The 26,698-nt window shown below is 40.6% G+C and overlaps 3 protein-coding genes across 4 annotated transcripts; 1 reads left to right on the top strand and 2 right to left on the bottom strand.

The window, feature by feature from the left end:
- Positions 1–145: 145 nt before the first annotated feature.
- CEP104 (centrosomal protein 104) lies at positions 146–17,801 on the bottom strand. 2 transcript variants are annotated; one of them, XM_068658732.1, is made up of 22 exons: positions 17,705–17,801; positions 16,730–16,856; positions 16,035–16,208; positions 15,580–15,718; positions 14,323–14,388; positions 13,874–13,950; positions 13,552–13,720; positions 13,179–13,337; positions 12,291–12,527; positions 11,269–11,472; positions 10,562–10,729; positions 9,267–9,440; positions 8,513–8,689; positions 8,028–8,234; positions 7,667–7,783; positions 7,238–7,274; positions 6,994–7,075; positions 6,270–6,378; positions 5,823–5,961; positions 5,269–5,336; positions 4,099–4,189; positions 146–2,854 (listed from the first exon to the last, which is right to left on the bottom strand). In XM_068658732.1, the coding sequence occupies exons 2-22, from the start codon at positions 16,840–16,842 to the stop codon at positions 2,718–2,720; spliced, it is 2,844 nt and encodes a 947-aa protein (XP_068514833.1). In that variant the 5' UTR covers positions 16,843–16,856; positions 17,705–17,801; the 3' UTR covers positions 146–2,717. The 2 variants fall into 2 exon arrangements, with proteins under 2 accessions (XP_068514833.1, XP_068514831.1); XM_068658730.1 differs by lacking the exon at positions 17,705–17,801 and having other exon boundaries at positions 10,595–10,729.
- On the top strand, positions 17,785–22,266 carry DFFB (DNA fragmentation factor subunit beta). Its single transcript, XM_068658745.1, has 7 exons — positions 17,785–17,952; positions 18,022–18,148; positions 18,586–18,774; positions 19,358–19,437; positions 19,595–19,765; positions 20,013–20,113; positions 20,347–22,266. Exons 1-7 carry the CDS (start codon positions 17,833–17,835, stop codon positions 20,561–20,563), a joined length of 1,005 nt encoding a protein of 334 aa, XP_068514846.1. The 5' UTR covers positions 17,785–17,832; the 3' UTR covers positions 20,564–22,266.
- An 820-nt stretch (positions 22,267–23,086) lies between these two features.
- C22H1orf174 (chromosome 22 C1orf174 homolog) lies at positions 23,087–25,875 on the bottom strand. Its single transcript, XM_068658747.1, has 3 exons — positions 25,743–25,875; positions 24,245–24,732; positions 23,087–23,442 (listed from the first exon to the last, which is right to left on the bottom strand). Exons 1-3 carry the CDS (start codon positions 25,825–25,827, stop codon positions 23,335–23,337), a joined length of 681 nt encoding a protein of 226 aa, XP_068514848.1. The 5' UTR covers positions 25,828–25,875; the 3' UTR covers positions 23,087–23,334.
- Positions 25,876–26,698: the final 823 nt, after the last annotated feature.

The raw sequence follows: 26,698 nt of genomic DNA, 5'->3' as shown, positions 1-26,698 counted from the left end.
CCATCTCCCCGAATGTTGCACGCTATAAAATACTTAATAACAGATTCCTTTAAGACGTTGCTAGAAAGCCATTCCAGATTTGAAAAAAATTACACAGATCAGCCAGCAGAACATGACCCTCACTCCAATGAACAGCTTTTTAAACTTTGTTTAAATCAAGCCTTTATTTATTTGTAAAAACATGTTTAAAAAGGTTGGTACATAGTATTACCAAATACAAGGACATCCTGCTACATACAGGACAACTGATTAAGTATTTTAATTACGTGTTGTTTGGCTGGGTTTACAAGCCATGCTTGAGGAGCAACAGAGAGCTGCATTTACCAATTTAAAGTATGCACTGTATTGGCCAGTGCAGAAAATATGGAGGACCTTTGCAAACATTTTTTTTTTAAATTTTTTTATTATTATCATTCATTGAACTTGCACAAGGGAAAGATCCCAGCTTTGCTTCCAAAAGGAATGAAAATGCTCTGGGCAACAGCTCATGAGCCTGCAGCCCATTGCACAGCCTAATCTCTGAGCAAAATCCATGATTACTTTGCTTGCGTAAGGAATAAGGTTCTAAAGTAGGAACCTGTGTCACTAAAGTAAACATACATATATATATATATATAAATATATATATTCATTGTGGTTGTGTATTTATTAATATATACTAGGAATAAAGAAAATTTATATAAAGACTTTGAAAATACAAGTGCACTGATCTACCTGTAAAAATCACGAGCTTTTATATAGGCTGCACGCAAACTATAAAACCTGTGTGTTATAAAATCAGTGCTATATGTATACAAAGCAACACCACAAATTCACTCTGTGATAGCAAACAGCACCACCCCCAAATCTCCTACTTCTATCATCATGATCACTCATTCCTGTACCTGTGGTGGACATCAGCACGGGAGCAATTAATTCTGTCCTGGAAAGCAGTTGCCTAAACGCTACCAGCAGAAACGCTAGGATTGTTGCTTTAGGTCCAAGGTTTCACACATCGCGCCTCAATATAATCTATTCTCTTTGAAGCTATTAAACAGTCACATACTGATCTAACAGATCTAATTAGAGAAACTCCGTATTAGAGCTGCCTTTAGAAGGGAGCTGAGAGGACATACATTAAAGCAGAAAGACTAAACTTACTAATTCAAGCTTTTCAGGCCTTTTTTTTTTTTTATGAGGTCGGCTCCTAGGTAAATATCTCAGTATTAACTGTATGAGATTTTAAAGCACGACTTTAATTTTACAGTAGCTCCATAGGTACACACACTTCTTATATACCAAATGGGATTCTTGCAGTTTAGCTTAATCCTCTTGTCAAGCGGACTAATAAGGCACTTCGAGCACAGCGGGGCAGCACGGAAGAGCTGTTTCATGTTCCTGCCTGCGTAACGGCATGCCATGCAGCAATACCCAGCCAGCCCTTCAGCTTTTGTATTTGGTGCTAATTCTTGGTGTCCAGTAGCACTTTGGGTACCATGCTACTGGCTTTGAGATTCTAAACCTGAAATACATGTAAAGGCCAGGCTTCAGCCATGCATGGGTGGTGTTACTCCCGGAGCCTGGGCTGACCCAAGGAGAGATCCATTCATTGGGCATTATTAACATGCTTGAACTCAAAAAATTACAGACTCTGGTATTCCTAAGGAGAGTGAAGTTATCTTTCAAAGTAGTGCATGCATTTTTCATTTCACCTTATGCCAGATACACAGCAATACCCTCATTCATCTGCTACAGTAAGGTACTAACTCCATCCCACCAAGGGACCTGGACAACTGCCTCAAGTCTATTTTGCTCACTATATATTCATTTTTCATTGGTATTTCCTCAAGTTTAATTATGATGAAATCTCTGTAAGTGTACAGATGTAGTGCAAAAATACATACATGAGACCTATCTCCTCATCCAGCCAGTACACACAGTGTAAACTCACAACTCACTTGTGTACCGCCTGCATCTGATGGGAAGACAGACAAAAATTGAAGCTAGTTCTTTCAGCACATTATAAAGTTAATTTTGGCAGAAAACTATTAGCAATATATGCTGCAATTTTTACACTGAAGTGACCAAGTGGTAAAGCCAACTAATATAAGTATTATTTCCCAAACTTCCGGAATGTACAATGTCAAACAAGCATTAGACTTAGCTCAAAAGAAAATTTCTTTTCAGCTCTGTCCTGAAAGCCTAGTACAGTTTCTGCTTGGTAACTTTCTTGCTGTTCTCCAAGAAAAAAAAATCAAACCAGAAATGACTGGCTTTTGGATCTTAAGGAAATTCCCCACTGGATCTCAAAACCGGACTGTGAGAACCACAGCCTGAGACTAAGCCACTAGCTAGGGCACAGCTCTGCTGCTGATTGTGCTCCATGTTAACTCTATCCTATTTAGATTTTTTTAATTATAATTTTTTAATGCGAGGAACCAGTCATTGACCAACGCAGAGCCTTCCTTGTGCCAGCCAGGGAATGAGGCAGGATAGGTCTGTCCCGGAAAACGTGCCTATTTCTAACAGGCACATTTCTAGGACAAAACCACAGTGCTGCACGGACAGCGACAAAAGAAGTTATGGATTGCAGTTCTCAGATGAGGCAAGTACTGCTCAAAGCTGAAAAATACCTTTGGGTAGTCAAATGAAAAAGATGATACGTTGCCCACAATTTTAAACAACTGTTAATAACTACATGCCCAGTTATTACGATAAAGAATACTGTACTTGTCCTGTCATCGCTTTGAGTATGTTTTGCCAGTGCCTTTATTTGGGCCCCCTCTTGGGGTTGGGATCTTGCTTCCCATAGAAGGAGGTCGAGCTTTTGCTCCCGAAGGATCTGGTTTCCTTAAATAGTGGCCACCTATTTTGCCTGTGAAGAGATCATACAGATCATTATTTGCAAGCACATCTGGTCTGAGCCTTGAATTTTATTTAGCATTTTGATTCTCAAGAAACATTAAGTCTGAACGACTAATATCAGTAACTAAAAGTTGGCAGGCATCCAGTCCAAGAATCCTTCACCTCTCAGTGTATCAAGGTGCATCTTGTACCAAAAGTGGTAGGACTAAATGGTCAAAGTTCCTATCTCTAGGAAGTTGCCCTCAAGTTTTAGCTTTATTGAGGCAGGATTTAAGTTCCTTCTGACATCTTCAAATTCTAAACAGCAGCAAACTAACTAGCCTTCTCATTAGCGAGTAGCAACAGCAAGGCTGAAGACAGAGAAACATGACTGTAGGTGGCAAACTGCACTCACTTATGACAGCTGAGAGACAATTTAACAGTTCTTTCCAGGAATCTGGGAGCAGTTGTGAAATGAAGACAGGAGCAAAGCAAAATTCAGACAGAGAAGGTTAACTCTAGCGATGGCCTGAACATGCAATGGATTAACCAATCCTGAAAATAGCCTGAAGGGAGGAAAGTTTTGGATGGTACCTGCCAAAACAGTTCTGGTGCTGCAAGCAGTGAAAATAGCTTTTTTACTTATTTTCTGTGTTCATGCAATAAGAGGATTTTGCATGTACTAAATAAACAAAGTCAACTTTAAAAAAAAAATCTGATGAGCATCAATTTTGCTTTGCTGGTGAAGAAACTGCACAGTCATAAATTCTGCCCAGTTCCAGACTGCCTGCTGAAAAGGAAAAAACAGTATACAGCAGCACTAACTATTCAATTCATCTTGTGGTTAGGATTAGATTAGCATTCTCTGATGGGTCATTAAAAGACAAAACAGGCTCTCAATTCACCATGTCAGTGTTCAGGGGCTTTCTGGAATGGTAACTGGTTTGCATCATTGCTGATTATTCTATCCACAGCCACACTATTAAGTAGAAAGAAGACTGAAATGATAAAATTAACAGAAATGCCTGCTTCCTCCATCAATTGACCTTTAAATTATTGTTATTGAAATTATTGTTACTGAATGATTTTGAGAACTTGCTTCCTAAGTGTACTGCAGTCTGTAACAGCCTAAGAAATACCACTGAGGTTACACAAACACAAAAAGCATGTTAAAAAAAGCCAGGTTGCTTTCAAGGGTGAAATACTTTTCTTAAGCAGTGGCAACATAGTAAGAAAGCATAATCGTTATCCCCCTTCCTCCCAAAAAAATCTTACCAGGCTGTACCAGAAGAGTTTTATTTATTGTGGGTAATCTCCGTGGATTCATTTTACAGCCATCTTTGCCCATTAGGTGAGACTTCCATGCCTAAAATCAATTAAAAAGAAGTGATATTACAAACCCAGCAAAACTATCCAGTCTTTTATCTAGTCGCATAGTATGCACATACATTTTTTCTTAAACATGGAGAAAAACGATATGGTGATAGATAAAGCATTCAATGAATAAAAAGAATATAAGCTGCTATTACTAGAAAGCATGAGAACCCCTTCAATCTAGAGAAACATTTGAGCAGAAGTAAGAAAAAATTATACATTCCCCAAATTCAAACACTACATACATTTCTCAACTGATATTCCAGGCTTGGTTACAGTATTTTCTGGGCTCCCCACCCTGGGCAAAGCCAGAAAGATTTAGGAAAAAAAATATTTTTGAGAATAGAAGCACTACTCAATGGTCGTATCTTGCTGGAAGGAAGAAAATGACACAGATGATGTATCACACTGACATTTAACTGGAACTAACACTCAAAGTTGCCGTTTTGACTGTCAGATGATTCACAAAAAGGACAGAACAGATACGTTAAATGTTTTCTGAACTACTAACTTTTGATAGATTATCAATAGTTATTTTCCACTGCTGGAAGCACATTTTAGAGCTGAGATTTCATTCACAGCATTACGCTGTTAAAGGAAACAACACGTAAGAAGGAGAGAGAGGCCATCTCAACTATCTTGCCAATCATAGCCAGTCTTGCTTACTTCCCTCGTAACAATTTTTTGTGACACCCATATCAACACCATCTTAATCCTGAATGCCCTGTTGGATGTGCTCAGTCCAGCATAATTTGAGCTTAACTTTAAACTGCATAACTTTAAGCATAACGTTAAGCTGCATAACTCCACTTGGAATATTAGGGCTGGTAAGTGAACACACAGAGCCTGGTAGTAGTTGGGAATTGGGAAAGCTGTGAAGTGTGCAGTTGCCTGTAGAGGAGGAAGACCAACACCAAATAGCTTGTAGCCCTGAGGCTCCCATACGTACCTGGGAGAGAAGACCCAGTTTCAAATATTGTACCCAGAGAATGAGGTAGCCATGACAGACCCCACAATGTAATAAATCCCCACAATGTAATAAAATCAGACCAATCTGGAAGGCAGTCTTACCTCTTCTCCAGGAGCAAAGTTGTCATGGCACAGAGGGCAATGGTTTGCCACTTGTTCTGGTTTGGCAGCTGAAAGGATTAGAAAAAAAGTGCAAGAATGGCAAAGACGAGCTGATTTCAAATATACAAGGAGGATCTGCACAACAAAGAGCATAAGGCTGCCCTATGACTAAACCAGCTCCTCCCCTATTATCATTAATTGCTTCCAAAGAAGTCCCATGTTTAATCATCAGCTATATAACAACGAGATTAAAAGGAATGATGGACAGTTATCACAGAAGTGTATGGGCCTTACTTTACACGGATGTGACACAGGCTTTCTTTTCTGTTCTCACTCATCCTCCCCACATGCATTGATGGAAGCAAAGCAGTTCAAGCAATGAAAAACACAGGGATTTATTCTAAAAATGTTCTCTCCTGAAGATTTATTAAAATTCTAAATCCACAATGCAGTACCTAAATAGAAGTGGTTTGACTTTCCAAAAATATACAGTACTTGAAAGTCTGACAGACTTTACTTTTTAAAGTTCAACCTTCCTGTTTGAAATTACTCACCATTGCAAATCTTGCTCTTAATATGTTTGGGCAACTCATCCTTTGGAAGGGCCTCACTGCATCTCTGACATTTCCCAAAGCTATCCTTTTTATCACACTCAGTCAACAAGTGCTCTGTCAAGCTTGCTATTTCCACCACCTGCAACAGAGCAAGAGGTAAACAAGAAGATTTGTACTGTACCGAGTAAATAAGAACAGTATTTAAAAAAGCTGCTCGTATGATTTGTGGAAGTTAAATATTACTTTTCAAAGTGACACACAAAAAAAGTGAGATTTTAGTCCAGTTGTTGATACAATTGAGAAGGCTGTTCTCTTCTAAAAGCACTACCCAAGATCACACAGCTGTGCTGAGAATTCATCTACCTTAGTTTTAAATGTTTTACACCACCTTAAAAGCAGAATAAAAAGTTAATGACCCATAGTCGCTCTAGAAAGTTTATGTCTGACCTGTCTGCAGTGCTCACATCTGGTTAACATAGGACAATGTTTCCAGTAATGGAGATCCAGTCCTTCGTCTGTGAAGGATTCATCCCTTTCACCACAAAAAATGCATAAGCTGGGGGGAAAAAAAAAAACAACAGACATATATCACAACAATATCAGTAACACTATATACTGAAATGGATGATCCCCACTTCTCTTCGAAATTATTCTGAAAAATAGCCAACATTTTGATAGACCTTACTTTCCCTGTGTAGTGCTGACCTTAGGATAGGACACAAACACATACTACTATATAATTTATGGTAAATAAAATTTAAAAGCATTTGTTCATATAGAAAGACAATTCCACAGAAGCACCGAGATAAGCTCAGTTAACTGGCTTTCATGACTCCAGAATTTTCAGATGCTTTCTCTGTGCCCTTATTCTACAATACACATAAAAACTTCCAATATGTCTTTGCCTTATTTTATACTGGTAGCGGAACGTTAAACTGTGGCAATTTTTCATCCCACAAGCAGCTACTCAGAAAACAAGTTCAAGGTTGTGCCATCCAGGCAGTTAAAAATCAACACCTAGGATTGCTTGGTGATAATTCCATATCTATTAGAAGAGATTTTATTTTTCATTGTTTAAATGTTGAAGCTTTGACCTACTGGAGAAATGTTATTGTTATTAGTGTGTCATACAAGGTACTTGAGACAATTAGAAGCTGCTCATCTAACTTACTTATCCAAGTAATTTGCAACAGAGGAATGATCATCTGGGATCTCTGCCGCTGCAGACTGTGGACTTCTGTTTACTGGGTAACCTGTAAAAAGAAAACTATTAAAACCAAGATCACATTTTAATTAGTTTTTGTGCATGCACAGAACACTCCAAAAGCAAGGCACACTTCAGATTCCGTAGCACACTGCTTCAAAAACATCTAGAAATTGCCCTATTTTTCTTAATATTACTTGAAGTTACCTACCTTGATCCTTTGGCTTCTGAAAATCAGACTCCATTTCCTATTGAACAAAGACATTTTTTAGTCAGAAATGTTCTTAATGACTGTGATGCTAACCACGGAGAAAAGTAATAGACTGTATCCTGATTTTGCTCTAGAATTAAAGGCTAAGAAGTAGAGCCAGCATTTTACAACATTCGTGCCTCAGGTTATAGAACTGGAGGGATCCAAATTTTAGACTACATTAGGAAAAGCAAACCCCAAAATTAAACTAGACTGCTCAGGATGAAAATCAGTCTCTGAATGCATGTCATGGAGTCCCTCTTCCTTCTGCATCCCCTTGCCCCTCTTAAAACTGACATTACTGTTGTCTCATTGCAAACTATCCAGGATACTTGAGGAACAAAAAAGGATTGGAAAAATACATCAAAATCAAACCCAAAACACCCTGACCTTTCCAGCTTGAACTTCTGCTTGTATCTCCTTTAGAGCTGCCAGCTGATCTTGTAGAACTTTTATTTCTTCCTTCTTCTGTTTCTCTGCTTCTTCTGTTGCTGCCTTTTTCTGTGCCTGTCAAGAAAGACTCTTTCAATCACAAAAGTTTTTGAACTGTATGTCATAAAGGAGAGACTGCAAAATATAAAATATCAGCATAGAACAAATGGTCAATGCAGCACAAGAAATGGCCTGGTTGCTTTTAGATGCTCTCCTATGTGTGTCATTCAAGGTCTAACGTATCTATGAAATTGGTACATTGCTCAGTTGAATTCAATGTTTAAAGTAGCCAAGTACCTTCTACATTCTTATTACGTACCCTGATTTCAGCGTCAGAAAGTTTACCATCTATTTTAGCAAATCCATCAAAGAGTGTTTTATAGAGAACAGTCTTGCGAATGCTTGCATCATCAGGAGGAAGATATTCCAGTATGGCAGCTTTGTGCTTCCTGTACATATCGAAGATAATCCGCAAAGCTACATCACGAACTTCATAAACTCTGTGTTCCAAAGCTCCTGTTGCAAACTTAAAAGAACAAACAAAAAGGCCTTGTTTACTAGTGTAAGACAGCTATACTGCAGTGGCAGAAATCTTCATACAGACAATTTTTTTTCCAAACAATTTTTGTCCTAGTGATTATTTTTCCCCCCATATTAGCATTGTGCTTCCTCACAAGGCTGTGTGGTACCACCTCCAAGAGGCTCATAAATTCTCTTTAACAATTCACCAAGCACTCCAAAACAGACAAACAAACACAAATCCAACAGAAAAGAACTTTAAGTGCTGTAAACTCAGACTCCTACCTTCATGACGTTGCTGATGGTAAACCCAGAGTTTTCAGTTCCCATATCTTTCAAGAGGCATTCCACTAATTCCACTTGACTCATTGCCAGATGTATTGGGGAATTCGGTTTTAGTGGTTGAACCAAATGAACTGGAACAATCTGAAGAGGTTTAACTTCACTACACAGTGCCATTTCCTATAAGCAAACGGAGAGTCAGTGTACATGTAGGAACACTAAATAAGGAAAATGAACCATCTTTGCAAAGCAGAGTTATTTTAAGTTACTTATAAAAAGTTCAGTAAAATGAAATAAGACTTCCATAAAAAGTGGCTGCCTATTTGTTATTTTAGCAGAGAGAATTTGTTATTTCTATTTGGTACCTTCTCTAGGGAACTGCTTATTAGGGCAGTGCATCCTCTAGTAGCAGTGATATAAAAAAAACAAAAAACACATCTTTCTTCTCTTCAGGCTACTTCCAATCTATGAAAATACATTTGTAACCATTTCTCATTTTCTTTCAAATATTCCATTACAAATCTATTGCAAAGAATCCAAGCAGTAGGAATAAAGTAATCAGTCATTTTGGGGGTTCTAGTGACAGGCCAGAGCATTTCATACAATAACCTTGCTGCAATTTTAGTTATATCCCCAGCAAAAAGAAAACAAATTTTCCCTCTTTGTATACATGCAAGTCAGCTTAGATGTTACCCAGTTGTTACCTCTGTGATGTTCTTAATGCTAAACAAGCTGCAATTTGAAGAAAAACTCCAACCTGAATAAAGTTAGAAGCAACAAGGCGAAGACGGGATGAAGAGTCTCCTGTTCTAGACAGCAAACTTGGAAGTGTTTTTTCCACACAATGAGAAGTTTCTTGTTTTCCTAGTTTATGTTTTGGTATATATTGTGTAACAATCATTTTTAAAAGTTTCAGGGAAGCTTGAAAAACCTAAATAAAAAAGAAAGAAACACTGAACAAAAATACCATACATATCCCTGTTTTCAGAGAATACTGTAAAATCATTTCTGTAGTTCCTAAGAAGAGCAGCAATGGAAATCTATAATTACGGTATCTGAAATAGCTTCCATTAACAGTGATAACTCTCCTCCGGAAAGCATGCTGTTAGGACATAGGTGAAAGGCTTCAGAATTCATTTTATAAACAGTAATATAGTTTTTTGGGTTTTTTTTCCTTCTCTTTTTTTCTTGTTTGAGTCCCCTTAGGCTAACTAGTCTCCAAAGTTGGAAACTAAAAGTTGCTCCATTGCTGTATTTCAACTTTATTTAAAAACAAACAAAAAAAACTGAACTACAGCATTTACTGCATCAGCAGTTGTTTCTCAGGCTCATTACTCAGCCCAGGATGCTATTTTCCATGCTGTTGAATGCCAGACTTTGACAAATCCTTGATTCTAACTAAAAGCTGACATTCCACTTTTTTGTTTGTTTTTTAAAACTCATTTAATAGTAGTTTTACAAACTACTTGTTTAAATTATTTAAAATATCTTAACTACAGTTCTACAATTTTTGCTGTTCTTCACTGGAGCATTGTACATTATTTAAACTGATGGTTTTAAAGATGTTCAGCATTTTTAGTGCTGCAATAATAATTGCTTATCAGTCTCTGGAAAAGATACATAATGTTAGGAATAGTACTTCACACAGATTCTATGAAAATTATTACATACTACACTTGTTAATTCATTTTTTTCAATGCTATGAAGTGTCCAGGATCTAGTCTGCAGCAATCACAATTTGAAAGGGGGAATACATAGCATACATAGCTGCTCTCCTCTTCTATGTGTGCACTTCCCTACATTCCAAGTGTAAAAAGTATATGCATTAACACTTTTTTTTTCCATTATAGCTGTACTTGAAAAAAAATACATTCCATAATATGACAGCATTTTTGTATTTAAAATTATTCTGCTAGTTTGGGATTTGCTGCTGAGTAATCCTGATGAAACACTGAGTGGGTCCTTGCTGATTTCACTGGGATAGAGCTGATGTAACACATGGAGCAAATTGCAGGCTAGGGACCTTTTCTTATCAAACATATCACTACTTACTGAAGACACTATGTCTTTTATGGCTCTCCTTACAAGAAAAATGGCAGCCCTCATCATGTTCTTTAAATCCTCCTTTGGAGTGCTCACTGACATTTCCATCAGCTTCTGATATACAGCTAGTAATGCATCTTCTCGATATGACCAAGTTTTGGAATATGCTCCTGAGACCTGAACACAGAACAAGATTATCTTTTAAAAGGTCAGTACTGATATTTCAATATTTATTCAACATTCATATACAGAAACAGCTTCAAAAGAGCACATGAACTTAAGTATCCAATCCCCAGACATTTTCTACAGGAATCTGCCTTTTATTAAAAGTGGTGTTTCTGCGCATAGTTTTTGAGAAATGAGTAGTAAAATGGATTAACAGGTCAGGCTCTAGGAGCCACTTCAGGCACAGTAATGGTTTCTCTCCTTACAAAAGACCATACGCAGTGGCAAGTTACAGCTATTCTGGTAGGGGGTGCTCCTAAAGCTGACAACCAGACAATATATGCTTAATAGCTTATCAAGTAATCAATCCTAAAAGCTACATTGTCATGCCACTGGTGAAAACAGACATCCATATTTCCAGTTTTTAATTTCAGAATTTTAGGTAACAGCTTTGAACTTGTAAAATTTGTATCAGTGAGTATTTGTTAACTGAGTGAAATCAAGTCAAAACAGGTCACAATAATCTACACGCTTATTTTGTTGTTCTTTACCAAGGCTTCTCCAAAAACTTCAATGGCAGGGCTGGCCTCTCTCAGTGCCTTCTCAGTTAATGGTTCTGGTTCCCCAGGAATGCCACTTCTTGGAGGATTATTGATATCCCCTTCAGTCATCTCTGGCTCAAGGTACGTAATTGCTTCCTCAGAATGTTTACGGACAGCTGGAAGAGGTCTCTCATCGTAAGGTAAAAATTCAACCTAACAGACAAGATAAAAATCTCCTATTCTAGAAATGACTTAGATGTGAAGTTGTTTCATCATTAATCACACTTGCCTCAAGTCAATTCATTTTTTCCCCTCAAAGCGGTAGCACTTTACAATTAAGTACGGATGTTGAGGTTCCCATGAAAACATCACAAAGAAATGGAATCAGTGCTTGTAAGCAGTACTTATTTCTTATATACAGAATATCATAGAGCACACACAAAATGCCTTTTGTGGAAGTGCACACACCTACAGAAGAAATCATCTGTCGGTAGGAAGCCAGCAAGTCTCAGAGCTTTGTTTGTTTGTTAAATTATTTCATGTCAACATTCCATTAAGAGAGAATATTACTGCTACTAAAGTCAAAGCAACTCTTCATTAGATTTGCAAAGACTGTGCTCCTTACATTCCAATAAATTTGCTTCCTGCTGTAGATAAAATACGATCTCCAAGAAGATTTATTAAGCCACTAATGGAGCAGGCAAAATTCAGCTGCCTGTTCTGCTCCAAAACTGGCTGTGTGACCTCTGAACAGTTATTTAATGTCTATTTTTCATTCATTTGTTTGTAAATCAGGTATAATCCCTTTTTGCTTCAATCTCAATAAACATTTGTAACAAGCTTCCAAAGAAATTCGGGAGAGAAAGGCCAATACCAATGGTTAGATTGGCACTGCTCAGCAAGACAGTCAGTTTCAGATACTGTATAAGCAATGACGATGATAACCCTAACAGACCCTGTTGTTTTGGAAGGCTGAATGCAAGATCATTTGCTGTGGTAGATTTCTGTGGTAACAGGGGTACATTACTCACGTTTTCTTTGGGAAATGCTTCCCTGGAAGTTGTGGGATGAGCCACAGCGGGAGGAGAAGACTGATGGGCAAAAACGGGCTCAGGAGAAGCAGGCTGTCCTGCCTTTTCTTCTAGCAAAGACTCTGCATTCCAAACCTCTTCTTTTTCTGGTTCTATCTGCTCACAAGAAGGTGAATTTGTAGCTTTTATGTTAGCATAGATCATAGACTCCAAAGGCAATTCAGCTGGCTTTCGAATCTGAAAAGGAGACAGACAATTTGAAAGTAAGGCTAACAATGTACTAAAACCAAAGTTGTTACAGTTACAGCTTTGACAGTAAACAAGATTCTGGGGCTTTCTAATAAATATCAGACTTTACTCACAGATGTGCAACTACTTCCACTGGATGAAGCTTTATGAAACAATTTGAAAATAATTCCCTGTTGGGTGCGTGTGTGGAGAGATTATAAATGTTTCCATTCTGAGAACAACAGAAAATTTTAACCATCTTATGACATTTTCTGTATGGTTACTCATCACAGCAGCGTAAGCCTATTATACCCCCAATGAGAAATACGTCAAAACACGAAGAAAGTACTTTATGAATTTGCATTGGGTAGCCCTGGAATAATGCAGAACATTCAGGAATCTAATGACATTTTCTTTAGACCTTAGCATTGTAATGTAAAGTAATTTATGGAGAACTAAGCACGTTCATAAAATGACACGTGCAACTCTTTGTTTAGGGAAACCCACAATCCAAAGAGAAAGATTAAAAATCCTTATGTAATTATCATAAAATATCTGTGCAACAACTCTTATTCTCTGAATTTATCTTGGATGCTCTGCATTTTCTATTTACAATACCCATGCGACTGAGCCTCCTGACTCAGGAATAACAGCACTCACCATCAGCTCAGCATCCAGAAGGTTGTGGAGCTGCAGTTGCTGATACACTTTCAGGCGGTATGCTTCCATTTGTTGTTTTTTCTTTTTAGCAAGATCATAATCCTCTTTCTCTACAGCATAGCGTTTCTCTACTTCATACCGTCCAAGTCGTTCCCCTACCTAGAAAACATTTTAACAAGTTAGCTTGGAATCACATTATTGCATACACATAGACATAGTATTTCCAACCAAATTATTAAATCAAGTTGTCTGAATTTACAATTATTATTTTTACAACATACTGGAAGTAATTACCATACCACATTAAGCTAGGGCTCCTGATGGATCACTGGAGAACCATGTGACTTCAGAGATAAACACTCTTTAACAATACCTTTTGCAAGTCTGCAATTGCTTGTTTGAGTTTCTTGGCATAATCGTAGCGTTCATGATGGACAGCTTCACGCTTTTTCTCATCTAGTCTACGTATTATCTGAGCAACTTCTGGATCCTGGTACATATCAAAAGCCAAATCATCCAGAGGCGAAATGAAATCAGATTTCCTGAAGATAAAAAATGAAAAAAACAAATCCGAATTGACCTATCAGAGAGTATGTTTTCTGTTTTCACTAGCAGGAAACCAACAAAATACAGAGACTGAACACTAATTCAGACCAAGAAGTTTCAGCAGGGTATATACAAAAGAATATCTTTACCCGAGGTATGTTCCATCTAAGGCAGGATCATCTGATTTACTTCCTAAGTAGTGGTCTATCAGCTTTTCTCTGGAAGGCTTTGTGGGGAAAGAAATAAATCTTAATACATACTCATCAACAACATGTATGTTCAGGACAGAAATTCTGACTTACAACAATCAATGTAAGCTATACATCTCATCCTACTTCTTTGTTGGGTCATATTGAAATATGAGAATTTTAAGACGCTGAAAATGCAAATGTTCCAATTAATTATCTTTTTTTTTTTGTACCCACAAGTTAGGCTCAATTCTTGAGATCTTTCTGGCTTCAAAGTAAGATAAAAATCAATATAGGGCAGCTCTGCTGAAGCATGAAACTACCAGAAGAAAAATGCATTCATTATCTCAGAAACCCTGCAACTGAACATGTGTAGCAACAGTAAAAAGACAGGGATGCTTTGCACTTACATTATTATTGCTGTCATTACTGTAGTCTGCTGGATCTCCAATGATATTTATAGCAACTAGGGCAACCTGGGATAGATTTAAAGAAAATGGAAATGCAAAAGGTCATTAACTTTTCCTCATCTTACAAAAAATTGAAATGGCATGCTTAAATACACAAGCACAATTAGTCACTAGATAGTTCGTGCTGATATTCCTTCAGAAGTGTCATCATCTGAAAATTATCAAGTAGTGATTTATTTAAATTCATATCACCTCTCCTTTTTCCTTTTTTTTTTTTACTTTAATATAGGAAAATGTGTGATGTCAATATTGTCTACAAAATTAATCTGAAAACAACCACTTGGTAAAATACCTTTGGATGTTAACATTATTGTTTGTCCACTTGATTGCTGAAAGTTAAAAACAAGATCTGCTTTGAGGTTGCTTTGTTTACTTGTTTTGTGAAAAAACACAGACCATGTTTCTGTTGTCAAACATGCCCTTTTTATTTTATATGAAGATACCCAAATATTCTTCATATTGACACACTTATTTTGTGTCACTCTTCACCTTCCATGAATTTGACATCAATGAGTTGGTAACAACATTTTTCTTAAGCAGAAGTATTTTCACTTGAAAAATACCTTAAGCAGTAGAAATATTTTAGCCACCATTTTAGCTCAGTTGGGACTGTTGTGTAAGATCTTCTGCAAAATCTTCTTATAGTGTTGCGAACAAACAAATTAGGACCTGTGATCTCCAGGGTGGTATGCTTGCAAAGCACTAAGTGAAGTGCTAAATGCACTTCAAGCTTCATTAAAAATTTATTACCAAATCTGTAGATCACATCGTACAGTCATCAGTTGTTCCCTTTCCTTGTCTGGGATGGAAGTGAATAGTCACTACAGAATTAAGAGGCCAATATTCACTTTTTCTGTATTTGGATGGCTGTACAACACCTTTGCTTAATGCCACATAAGACCCTAAAGACTAAGAGTGAGTATGAAGTGACCACAAAACTGTACAGAGAAGAAGTGCTTTGTCTTCAGCACAGAACCTGCTTTGCATGCTAAAACTCAAAATGAAAGAGAACCATACAACATGCACTTGACTCGTTTGTTCTAGATAAGTTGCATGCATCTGATCACGAACAAAAATAAACCGAGGAGATTTCAAACAGCATTTTCAGCTTCTGAAATTAAGGGAGCAGATTTCTATGTCAGCTCTGTGCTACTGAAATCTCATCTAGCTTAGAAAATAAGGGCTAACTCAACTTACCTGACTGTACAAGTTGTATTTATTGACATAATTTTTATGGAAAATCAGCTTCAGGTACTGGCCAACTGCATCCATATAAACAGATTTTAACTCTCGTGCTTTGAAACCAGTCTTTTCATTGTCTGAGAGAGGGACATAACTGAGAAGGAAAATGTAGCAAGTAAGCAAAGCAAACGTACATAAAAGGAGATGTGCATAAATAAAGAGAGAGAGCTCTAAAGCTAAAGTGTTTCAGAAAAAGCTCCATTAAAGACAAAAGGCAACTTGTGTCATTTGAACACCTGGAGTAAAATTCTATCCCCAATTACACCTGAGCCTCCTATTTAGCCTCCAGCCCCAAGGAAGTATGGTATGCTTTGGTGTATCAATGTTGCATGCAATACATTGTGAGTATTATTTCCTTCTGAGGCCTTTCTGATTAAGGTAATACAACAATTTAGAGCTTTTTGACTTACCCTAGTCTGTGAAACCTCTCTGACTGATAAGGAGCGAAGTATTCAGGTAAGCTTTCACTGATGTAGAACTCGATTTTGCTTGAAATCATGTATTGGTGGGCAAGCAACTGCAATTTTCGTATTCGGCATCTTTCCACCAACTGCAGAACAATTTCCTGGGGATACTGACAGAGTCTGAAAGCATACACAATTTTGAGTCATCTTTTTAAAGGAGGACTTCACTTCCAACTTGAATAACATTTAATTATGAAACTTTCCAAAGTTTATTGTCATTACATATATTGTAAAAACAAAGAGCTCCAAAGAGTTGAAACAATTTTTCTCTTCTCTTTATTGCATGCATATGTTAAAGTGCCCCATATGCCTCAAGAAGATGTGCTGAGAAGACCATACTTTTAATGCTAAGCCAAAGCAAATTCTAAGATGACTGACAAGAACAAAAATAGCTCCTTTTTTTTTTTCTTTTAAAGGTCTCTTTTAAATGTAATGCTGTCTTCAGGTGGTAACCAAGGCTTTTTTTCTTTTTTTTTTTTAACCCCAGGATAAGGATCGTATGGGGTTAAAGTAACTTAAAGATTTATCAGTTTTATAATGGATTTGCATGTGGTAAACTGCTCTGAACATGCATGCTACACCTCCCATGCGTTTTAAACTCAGTGCCTTAACACAACACACATTCCTCTCCCTGGTAGTACCTTGGTGATCGCCAGCCGTTCACTGTTGGCGCGTGAACCATCAGTTCTTTTGCGCTGAAGCCATCTTCGTGTCCTGATGAGCTAACGACTATAAAACCGATCTTGTGTGGCATCCTGCAGAAGTGATCTAGACAAAACAAGGATGTTTTAAACTTAAGCTAGATCCCTAGAAGGGCAATAAAGGAACACTGAAATACTACAGGCTAGAAATTCAACCTCATGGTCCATCAAATCAGCAGCTGATGACCATAAATCTAGTTTTTCTTTAATACTAGCACAATAAAGCACACTAGGTATATTCTTATGCTGAGTGGTTTGCTAGTAGTTAGTGTTCGGTTAACTTGCGCAGCAATTTGACTATAAAGTCAATTAAATCTACTAGTCCAAGACAGAGCTTGAAACTACTTGCTCTGATGTGCACAGGAGCAACCCTTTGGTCTTCAGGGCAGCCTGAGGCGCACGGTGAGCAGCCCGATGTACGGAGTGCGTTTGAACCAAGATGAGAATAATAATAAAATAACGATAATAGCAAGGAAGAGAATGAATTCAGCCAAAAGCTGCCCGACACTGCTTCACAACTATGCATGCATCCAGGCCGCTGACAGGGACAGCAGCAGAAGGAAGGTCCTGAGGGGCAGGACAGGCTCCTGACGGGCAGAACAGACCCCACCGACCCCCAAGCCCTTGCCGACATGAGGTAATTAATTAAGCAGTTATTAAGATTATTAACAACTCCCTTCCTCCCTCCTCCGCGCCCCCAGCCGGCCTGGTGGGAGGGGGGGGGGGGGGGCACAGCGTCCCGCAGGCCTCTGCCACAGCGGCTCAGGACGGAGCCTGGCCGGGCCGTGGGCAGCCCCAGCCCCACACAGAGACCCTGTAGGGTCCCGGGCAGGACCCCTCAGCCGTTCCCAACCCGGCCGCCCCCCTCCATGCCCCGTCCCCATCAGCCGGGCCGGGCCGGGCCCGTCCCCTCACCTCAGCGCGGCCCCGCGGCCGGGCCGCCCGTCGCCTTGGCAACGCCTCCCCCCTCCCCCCCCCCCGCTTCCCCCTGTGGCGCATGCGCACAGCGGCGGCGGGAGCGCGGGCGGGAAGGCGGCAGGAAAATGGCGGCCGAGGCGCCGCTGAGGGGGTTCCGCCTGAGGCGGGCGGGCAGCGCGCAGAAATTCGGGGTGGCGGCCGGCAGCCTGCGAGGGCTGCTGAGGAAAGGCTGCCGCCTGCTGCAGGTGCCGGCCGGGTAGCCGGGGTGAGGGTCCCCGGGTTGCCGGCATCCCCCTGACCCGCCCGCGGGGCAGGTTCCGTTGGCAGGCAGCCGGCTGTGCCTGTACGAGGACGGCACGGAGCTGAGCGAGGGCTTCTTCCGCACGCTGCCGCCGCAGACGGAGCTGGTGCTGCTGGGCGCCGGGGAGAGCTGGCAGGGCTGTGAGTGGGCCGGGGGAGGTGCTCGGGGGGCGCTGGGGATGTTCCGTCCCTGAGGCGTCGGGGCTGGGTTGGGTGAGGAGCTGGGCGACGCGATCAAAGGATCAGACAGCTTGGAAGAGACCTCCGAGGTCACCCAGTCCAACCTCTGACCTAACGCTAACCAGTCCTCCACTGAACCCTATCACCAAGCTCTACATCTAAACGGCTTTTAAAGAGCTCCCTGGAGGTATTTAACCTCAACCGCTTCCCAGGGCAGCCCATCCCCATGCCTAACCCTTTCTGTAAAGAACTTCCTAATGCGGTTGTGGCATCCCTGCCCACGGCAGGGGGTTGGATCTGGTGATCCTTGAGGTCCCTTCCAGCCCAAACCATGCTGTGAATCTATGAAGAGCCCACACCAGCATCTCCCTGAGCCGTCCCTGCTTTGTCGCCCACAGGTGTCAGCGACATGGAGCGGCTCCTGGCTGCCTTCCACAGCCAGCAGGATGCTGTCATCAAGGCCGCGCAGAAGCTGCTCTCTGACGAGCAAGCGCCCAGGAGGCAGAAGCTGCTGGCAGACCTCATCCACAACCTCCAGGAGAACATCTCGGCGGAGGACAGGCAGGAGGACAGCAAATGGTTCGAGGGTAGGTGCCTCAGGCTGGACCCAGCTCCCCCTGGGCATGGTGTTCATCAGGAGTAACAGAAAGATTTTGAAGTTTTTTTAAAGTATGTACATATTTCTGTATCAGGAGAGGGTTTTAAAAAACCCTCCCTATTGCTTTATCTAGTACAGTTCTAAAATACAGGTAACTTTTCCCCCACTGACATTTCATAGAGCACATTTACATTCATCTAACGACTTGCTGATAACATGTTGATAATTTGCACACATCAGCCAGCCAACCTTTAGACTTTGTGAGTTTACCCTCCGGTTTCCAGGTCATTGGCACAGGTCTTTCAGTCATCTTCTCACAGTCTGAGTGTTCCATGTGTGCACGTTAATGAAAAACATTTAACAACTAAAACATCAGCTACTGTTCTCGAAACAGATGGTCCTTTTAAGTCATGACAGCAGGATAGCCTTGAACCAGTAAAATAAATATGGAAAGGAAAAAATACCCATGCATACTGATTTTGTGAAAAGAAGGGATAAATACCCAGCTAAGCAGATGCAGAGAACTAAAAGCATTGCACTAAGTTACAGCTCTCTTATCTAACTCTCTCTAGGCCTAGAGTCTCGTTTTAAGAACAAATCAAGCTACATGCGGTACAGTTGTGAAAGCAGAATGCGAAGCTACATGAAAGAGGTAAAAGTTTCTGTTGTGGTAACTTATTTTCAACTTGCTAATAACAGTAATTCTGTGACTACGTATACATTAAGTGATTTAGAGTCCAACACAGTGGTTGTAAAAGAATCTCAGACTGCTATAAGAACTAAATTGTTTTTATTTTTATTTTTTTTAGGTTAATAATTTTATTTCAAACGTTCATCCTACAGCAAGGGATGCATATAAAAGGATAATAGACCTGATGTCGGATAAACTGAAATCTGCGAAATATAACGGCTGCTACTTTGACAGGAGAGAGGAGGAAGCAGTCCGCCTATGCACTACGGAGGGATGGTTCTCCTGTCAGGTACGTTCAGCCCTGTTTAAAGCAGAGTCTCAGTGTGTGGCTTGCAGTGACAACATTAGATGTTAGGGGAAGGAGATGGTTATTTGGATGTTTGCGTAGAGAAGCAGGAGGTTTGGCAGGGTGGTGTTATCACAGCATGCGTGATCTGTCTCTGGTCACAGCAAATGGAAGCTGTGACAGTCCTGGGCTCGGACTGAGCTGGCACGATGAACACTTTGCCTTTCATTGTAACTATTTTGTTTTACAGGGACCTTTTGACAAGGTTGACTGCCCGTGTAAGCATTCCATCAACCCCTACAGCAACAAGGAAAGCAGAATCCTCTTCAGTACCTGGAATCTTGATCACATGTACGTATAATGCGTCTATACGTGTCCCTGGTGAAAACCATCAGACCTGTTTTCAGGCATTGTGCACTTGTGAAGCAAATAGGATTTGCTAAACTAATTTCTTCATGGAAAAGTAAACAACAAACCTAGTTATGGTGAAAGAATTCAACATCTACCTTGCCCTAAAAGGAAAATGAAGAAATATCATGAGACAGTTTTGCTGGCAATGTTGCTTTCTCTTTTGCATTTTACAGAATAGAGAAGAAACGTACTGTTGTCCCAGAACTGGCAGAAGCTGTCAAAACACGAGATGGAAGAGAAGTGAACTGGGAATACTTCTATCAGCTACTGTTTACCATAGATAATCTAAAACTTGTACATATTGCTTGCCATAAGAAAACGGGTCATAATCTCAGCTGTGACAAGACTAAAATTTACAGAAAAAGGAAGCAAACCCACGAGATTTCATAGTGCTATCTCTGAAAGTGACTTGTTTTTTTACAAAATCATGTGAGATGGTGGCATTTTTAAATAGCTCATTTCTTAAAAATTTATTTAGCAAGTCTCTCCTGGCAAGGACTTCTTCCTTTATCACCACCCGTGCCTTAATTCAATTTCAATCTCAGAAAGCATACGTTCAGATCATGCCTGATTCTCCCACCTTCTCACTTACTACCAGCCTTCCTCAAACGACAGTGTGGTAGTGTGACTCATAACTGTGTCGTGTAAAAATGAGGCTAGGGGCTGACACTGATTATACCTTATGATCTCTTTCTCAGTATGATAAGTGTAGGCCTAAAACTTAAAGTAAACAGAAACTTACACAAAATACTTCTTAAAAACTGAGTAGACCATTTTTATGAACATTATGCCAAACAAAGAGTACTTGAAGGTGATTATTTTCCGTTGTGCCTTTTCCAGGTAGACAACCTGTGTCATTTCAGAGGTGCTAAGTGATTCATTGGCAGAGCTGCTGCCTCTTCTGTTGCAAAATAGCTGCACTCATCCATGACCCTTCCATTTACTGTTGCATAGCTGCAGATGCTCTAGAAGGAATCGCAAGGCTCTGGTACATCTTTGCATCTGCCACCTTTGTTCTTTATCATCTCTCTCCCTGATTTTCTTCTCACTAGTCTTTACGTCTTTAGCTTGAGCTTGCTTGAAGTAGCGCATGCAGTTTTATTACGTAACAATCATGTTTGCTGCCTTCAAAAATGTTGCTTCTGTAAAACACTCCCTACCTCTCAGGTAACAAAATCCAAATAGATCATTTTCTATTTTTAAATACTAGCTGATAACAACTGAACATTCAGGGCCCGTCAATGGAAACAACATGAGTATTTTTTAAATAAAAAAAAAAATCACTGCCATTTGTGTGTGTGTGTGTGTGCAGGTAGAGGTGCATGAGTAGTTAATAAGGTATAACGTAGCATGACCAATGCAGCCTAGAAAGATTTCGCATGGGGGAAGGTGCTTATGAATAAAGCAGTAGATACTTTGTGCTGTGTAAATGACATACTTCACTTACCTCTGTGGAAGAGCTCTTTTAATTTCTCTTCTTATCAGTGGTTCTGTTACTTCTTTGGGTAAATTCAGCTAGTCTAGACAGAATTGTATTAAGACAGTAGTGCTGTGTGAGCCAGAGCTTACATTTCTAGGTCTTGGAAATGCAGTTTTGCTACAGACAGCATTAATCTACTTCAAGCACAAAATGTGATCCCCTTCCCAAACATTTCAACATGAAATCTAAGTAGGTGCATTTTCAATACAGGATTTCCAGTACCAATGTATTGAATTGATCCCGATCACCTTACTGAATATACACAAACTAACAGGTGAAAACACACTGTACTGTTTTGACTTTGGTGAAGGAATCGCAGCAAGGATTCTGAAACAATGTCATGTAAAACACCATTTTGCACTGTGTGAAACTAAAATGAGTGTCTGTGGGTGAAGACATTGGCTAGAAAAAAGGCAACAGATATGGCATTTAAGGAAAGCTGGGAAAACTTCAAGATGGAGTAGTGCTGAAAACCGTGAATAAACTATTAAAATATTAAGATTTTTCTGTGTTACAGAATTAGAGTAAAAATGAGCCAAGAACTATCGTTGACAGAAACAATGCATCAACTGGAGTGGGAATGTGAATAAATTAGCATGTCATGCATATACAATTTGTTTGGCTTTTGATTTTTGAATGTTTAACATGCTATAGCTGTAGAAATTAATATTTATTTAAACCATCTGCTGACTATATTTTCTCTGTATTTTTAGAAATAGTTTCTTCTACATTTATAACAATATCTGGAAGCCTATTGCATAATCACACTTTCAAAGTATTATCATAAACATTGGATGAGTTAGCAATTCCTGAAATCATCTGAGGCTGCTCACTATTTTTTAAAAATGCAGGCCAGATATACATTTGGAGGACTGACCTATATCTCCTTAGTGATCAATATTCATCGGTCTATTGAAGTCCTGCACCAAGAGGACTTAATTCTTCCTTTATCACCATCGATGCATTTGTTTACAAAAATTTCACAACCCTTGGAAGTGAACTGAAAATACAGCACAAGCTGCATTACAAAACTATTAAAAAGAGCAGCTCTTAAAGCTGATCTGATGGAAGAGGGTAGCAGTCAGCTTCGTTCCATGTGGTGGCTGTTCAGAGAACTGAGGAGCAATACAAAGTTACCTAACATCCAGAAATTAAAACCGCTGAACTCCTGTTGGCATACGTGCATTGAGTTTTGCCAGCAGAACTGCATTTTAAAGGTTCAGTCGTATTTTTAGATGAAAACAATGCAATGCAACAAAAGTGTCCCTCTTAGGACTGTGCTATCAGCTGGTTGCTTTACTAGCTATAATGGCAGACATCACAGAATTAAAAGAAAAAGGACTGTGTTCTAAGATAATTTTTACAAAGGAGGGAGAATAGACCAAATGTTCCCTGTAAATATGAACTCTAGTTTATAACAAAATAATAAAAACTTGTGCTTTCCATGCTTTATTATAAGTAATAGTGATAAAATGATAAATTACAATTTATTTTCAATTCACTGAAAATTCAAACTCTGCCCCAGAAAATTGTGGGAGAACACTGCATCTGGCAGTTCTAGGGAAACTATACCCGTTCTCTGTTTTAAGAAAAGGCAAACACTGACAAATCACGCTAGTGATACAGCCAACCACCATTACACCATCAGAAAGAAAAAAGGCTTTTGTTTTACAGTTTCTTGCTAGAGCACATCCTCTTCCTCCTCCTCATCTTCCTTTGCAATGAAGTGTAGCCTTCTGAATTCCCGCCTGCTCATTGTTGTGCTTGGGAGTGCAACTGCTGGCTGATCCTTTAAGGAAAAGATAAAATCATTACGTCAAGTTGCTGCAAATAGCAGACCTCCCACATCTCCAGCAGTTCCCATTCTTCCACACCAATACACGAGGCATTAACACACACCTCTTCACTTGGAAGTGGTGGCATCCAATTAAACCCTTAGCTAAAGCAGAAGGGCTTGGAGGGGAGCCTGTCTGAATCAGCCAAGGCTCACGGTCAAAGTGAGGGCTGGCATTCCTTCTGCAGTCTTGAAAAGGATTCAGAGAGGGGTAAGCACTCTACAGACGAATCCTTACTACTCCCACTAAACTATAAGTTGTCTCCCACTAAACCCCAATCCTCATTAAACACCTGAAAGATGAAAGCATCATTTGTCCAAAGGCAAATAATGTTAAATGCAGACCTGAGATTCAAATTTAAAATTTTGGTCCCTGTGCATTCCAAAAGCAGAGGTGGCCATAAACCAATTTCCATCCCAAAGAATTAAAATATTCCTGGCTAAGAAGCAGAGACCAATGAAAAACTGTTTTGAAAGGATAACACTGTTCTACCGTAATAAAGCTATGTATATTTTTGTAAGTAAAAAGGCTACCTTAGAGAACTGGAATAATAAAATCTAACCAAGAAGGATTTTGCGTCTGAAATAAATTTGGCTTGTCTCTGACAGAGACAAATCATTCCATTTGGTGGATGGGGATATTTCTCCATCCGACTACCAACACTGGTCACGCTTGCCAACAATTTTGAGACTAGCCTAATATTGAAACAGAACAGAACAGAGTCTATAAAAAGTGAACAGGCTTTCACCATCTTACCTGTATAAAGTCAATGTTTCCAAAGAACCTGTCCACTGGCATTGGCTGGTTACTGTCTTCATCCAAGAAAGCACTGTTATCTAGTTCCGTCAGTTTCTTTGGGACATCTCCATCCTTCAAGCTAGACTTATCTGAAAGTACAGTCTCACAGCCCTCCTCTTCACTGCTGACATGACTTTGCAGATTTTCATTGCTTTCTGTTTTTGAAGGAGCACTACTTGATTTCTCTGCAAATGGCTTCAAAGAATCTTTATGTTCCTTTTCCTGTCTCTCTTCACCAGTCTCTGGAATGCTTTCATCTTTTTTCTGTTGAGTTGTATTACAGTCTCCTGAATCTTCTGAATGTGAATCCTCAGCAGATGTTTTCAGTGCTGCTTTCCTCACCGCAAGGTTCCCAGTCCCACATGTACGACCTTCTAGTTCTGATTTTACTAGACTGTTTTTTTCACATTTTAGCCTCTTTGAGGGTTGTCTGTCAGCTGCTTTGCGTGAAGACTGTTAGAAGAAAAATCAGATCGTGAAGCTATTTAAAAATAAATAAATAAATAAATAAATCACCAAATCTCATTAGTGGCAAGGCTAGATGTGAAACTGAATGGCTCCATCAGGTGAGCAGCCAGTGTTTGTCAAGGAACTGCAGCCTGATTCTAGCCCGCAACGCTAAACAAAATAATTACTAGAAAATGCATGCAAAAAAGAGGCGCAGATAGGTTATGCTAGACCACAATGTGTAGCTCATCACCAACAGAAATCTTCTCAAAAGATAAACTAGTGCAGGACATGGCTAATCACCATATTCAGGTTTTCTTAAGGATGCTATAGATCATAATTAGCGTAACAGAACGAACTACCATCTGCTGGCAGAGCCTGCTGGTAGGGTAACACCACACTGCACAGACTCCTTCCACAGTACTTCAAACAATTAATTATGAATCCAAAAATTAACTCTGTAGCACACAGACCCACTCAGGCTCTGCATTTTTGCACACACGCTTAATAAAAGGTGGGAAAGGTGGAGCACTCACGTAAGCCCTGTGGGTAAACCCAACAGAGCATCACTCAGCTGACAGCTGTTTATAATTAGTCTCCCTGCAGTTCCTAGCACAGATTTTAAGTCTTTTGGAAGCCACAGGTCCCAGAGCAGCCGCGTACACCTCACTGTACGCTCCCACAGCCCACACCACGCACGGCAGTGATGGCAGGGAAGCAGTTGATATTTCCTTGCAATTAGCAACTCGCACGGGGCACTGAGGGGCTATTTCACTAAACATTAATCGCACGGAACTGCCCGAACAGTTGCAACCCATGAAACCACGTGGAAAATTAAGCTATTTTACAAAGCGCAAGACAAACTACATCCGTAGGGACTGCTCACCAGCCGGGGCCACACCATCGAACGCCACCAGGAGGGCCGAGGGCTCCCCGGGAGGGCACTAGGAGGCACGGCCAGCACCCGGAGGCCGCCCCGGAGGCTCCCCCCGGGGCCCCGGGCCCGCAGCGCCCCTCACCTGGCGGCTCCTCCCGCGGCCGCACCTACGCGAGGCCCCGGCTCCGGCCCGCCGCGCCAGGCCGCCCGCCGCCATCTTGGGGGGGGGAAGGGCGGGAAGCTCCGGCCGCCATTTTGGGGCCGGGCCTTGGCCTCGGGCGGCCCTCGCTGAGGAGGGGCGAGGGGAGGCCTCGGCCCCCGGGGCGGGGAGGGGGGGGCTCCGGCCCGGCCTTTGGGGGCAATACACAGACCAACGCAGATCCCGGCTTTGCCCCCCGGGCAGCGTGGTGTTAAAACCGGCCGTTGGCAAGCCAAAACCGAGGAGCCGGCGCCCCGCTCCTCCCCGGTGTGCCGCTGCCTGTGAAAAACAGCGAGCTGTGCCCGCTGGCTGTGTGGGGTATAAACATTGCAGGTCTGCCACTTGCCGCTGTCTTGCATCTGGAGCAGCACTAGCTTCGGTTTTAAGATGTGCGGTTGGGGACTTATTATTCAGATATGCCTCTCGGTTCGCTTCCGCAGCCCTCGGGGAACGAATTATGTTAGAAACTCAAATCCCTCTTTAACTTCAAGGACTCTGACGATAGCAGATGAATTTCTGTGTAGCAAAGCAGCGAGACACCTAGATTTAAGTATGTAATTATCTTCGCTCATTTTACAGGGGGAGGTGAGGTAGGAGGCTCACCCGCTGCAGGGAATCGGGGGTCCAACACACTGCAGGTTGCGGTGAGGGGACAGCAGGGTCCTCCTGGACTTTTTTTTTTTTTTTTTTAATAGCAAACCTTTAACATTCTCACTCGTTTCAGAGCCATGCCACAATTCTCTAAGGTTTGAGGATGTCCCCTGTGCTCCTCAATCCAAGTCAGCAGACAAAACTCTTGTCCCTGCAACCTGCCCTTAAAAAACATGAGCAACAGTTTGAATCTCAGAAATGTGGCAACAATGTACCTCTGAGAATATTCAGGTAAGGC

Source organism: Anas acuta, chromosome 22, assembly GCF_963932015.1.
Source record: "Anas acuta chromosome 22, bAnaAcu1.1, whole genome shotgun sequence".
Lineage (NCBI taxonomy): Eukaryota > Metazoa > Chordata > Aves > Anseriformes > Anatidae > Anas > Anas acuta.
This window is presented reverse-complemented; position numbering and strand designations above follow the sequence as displayed.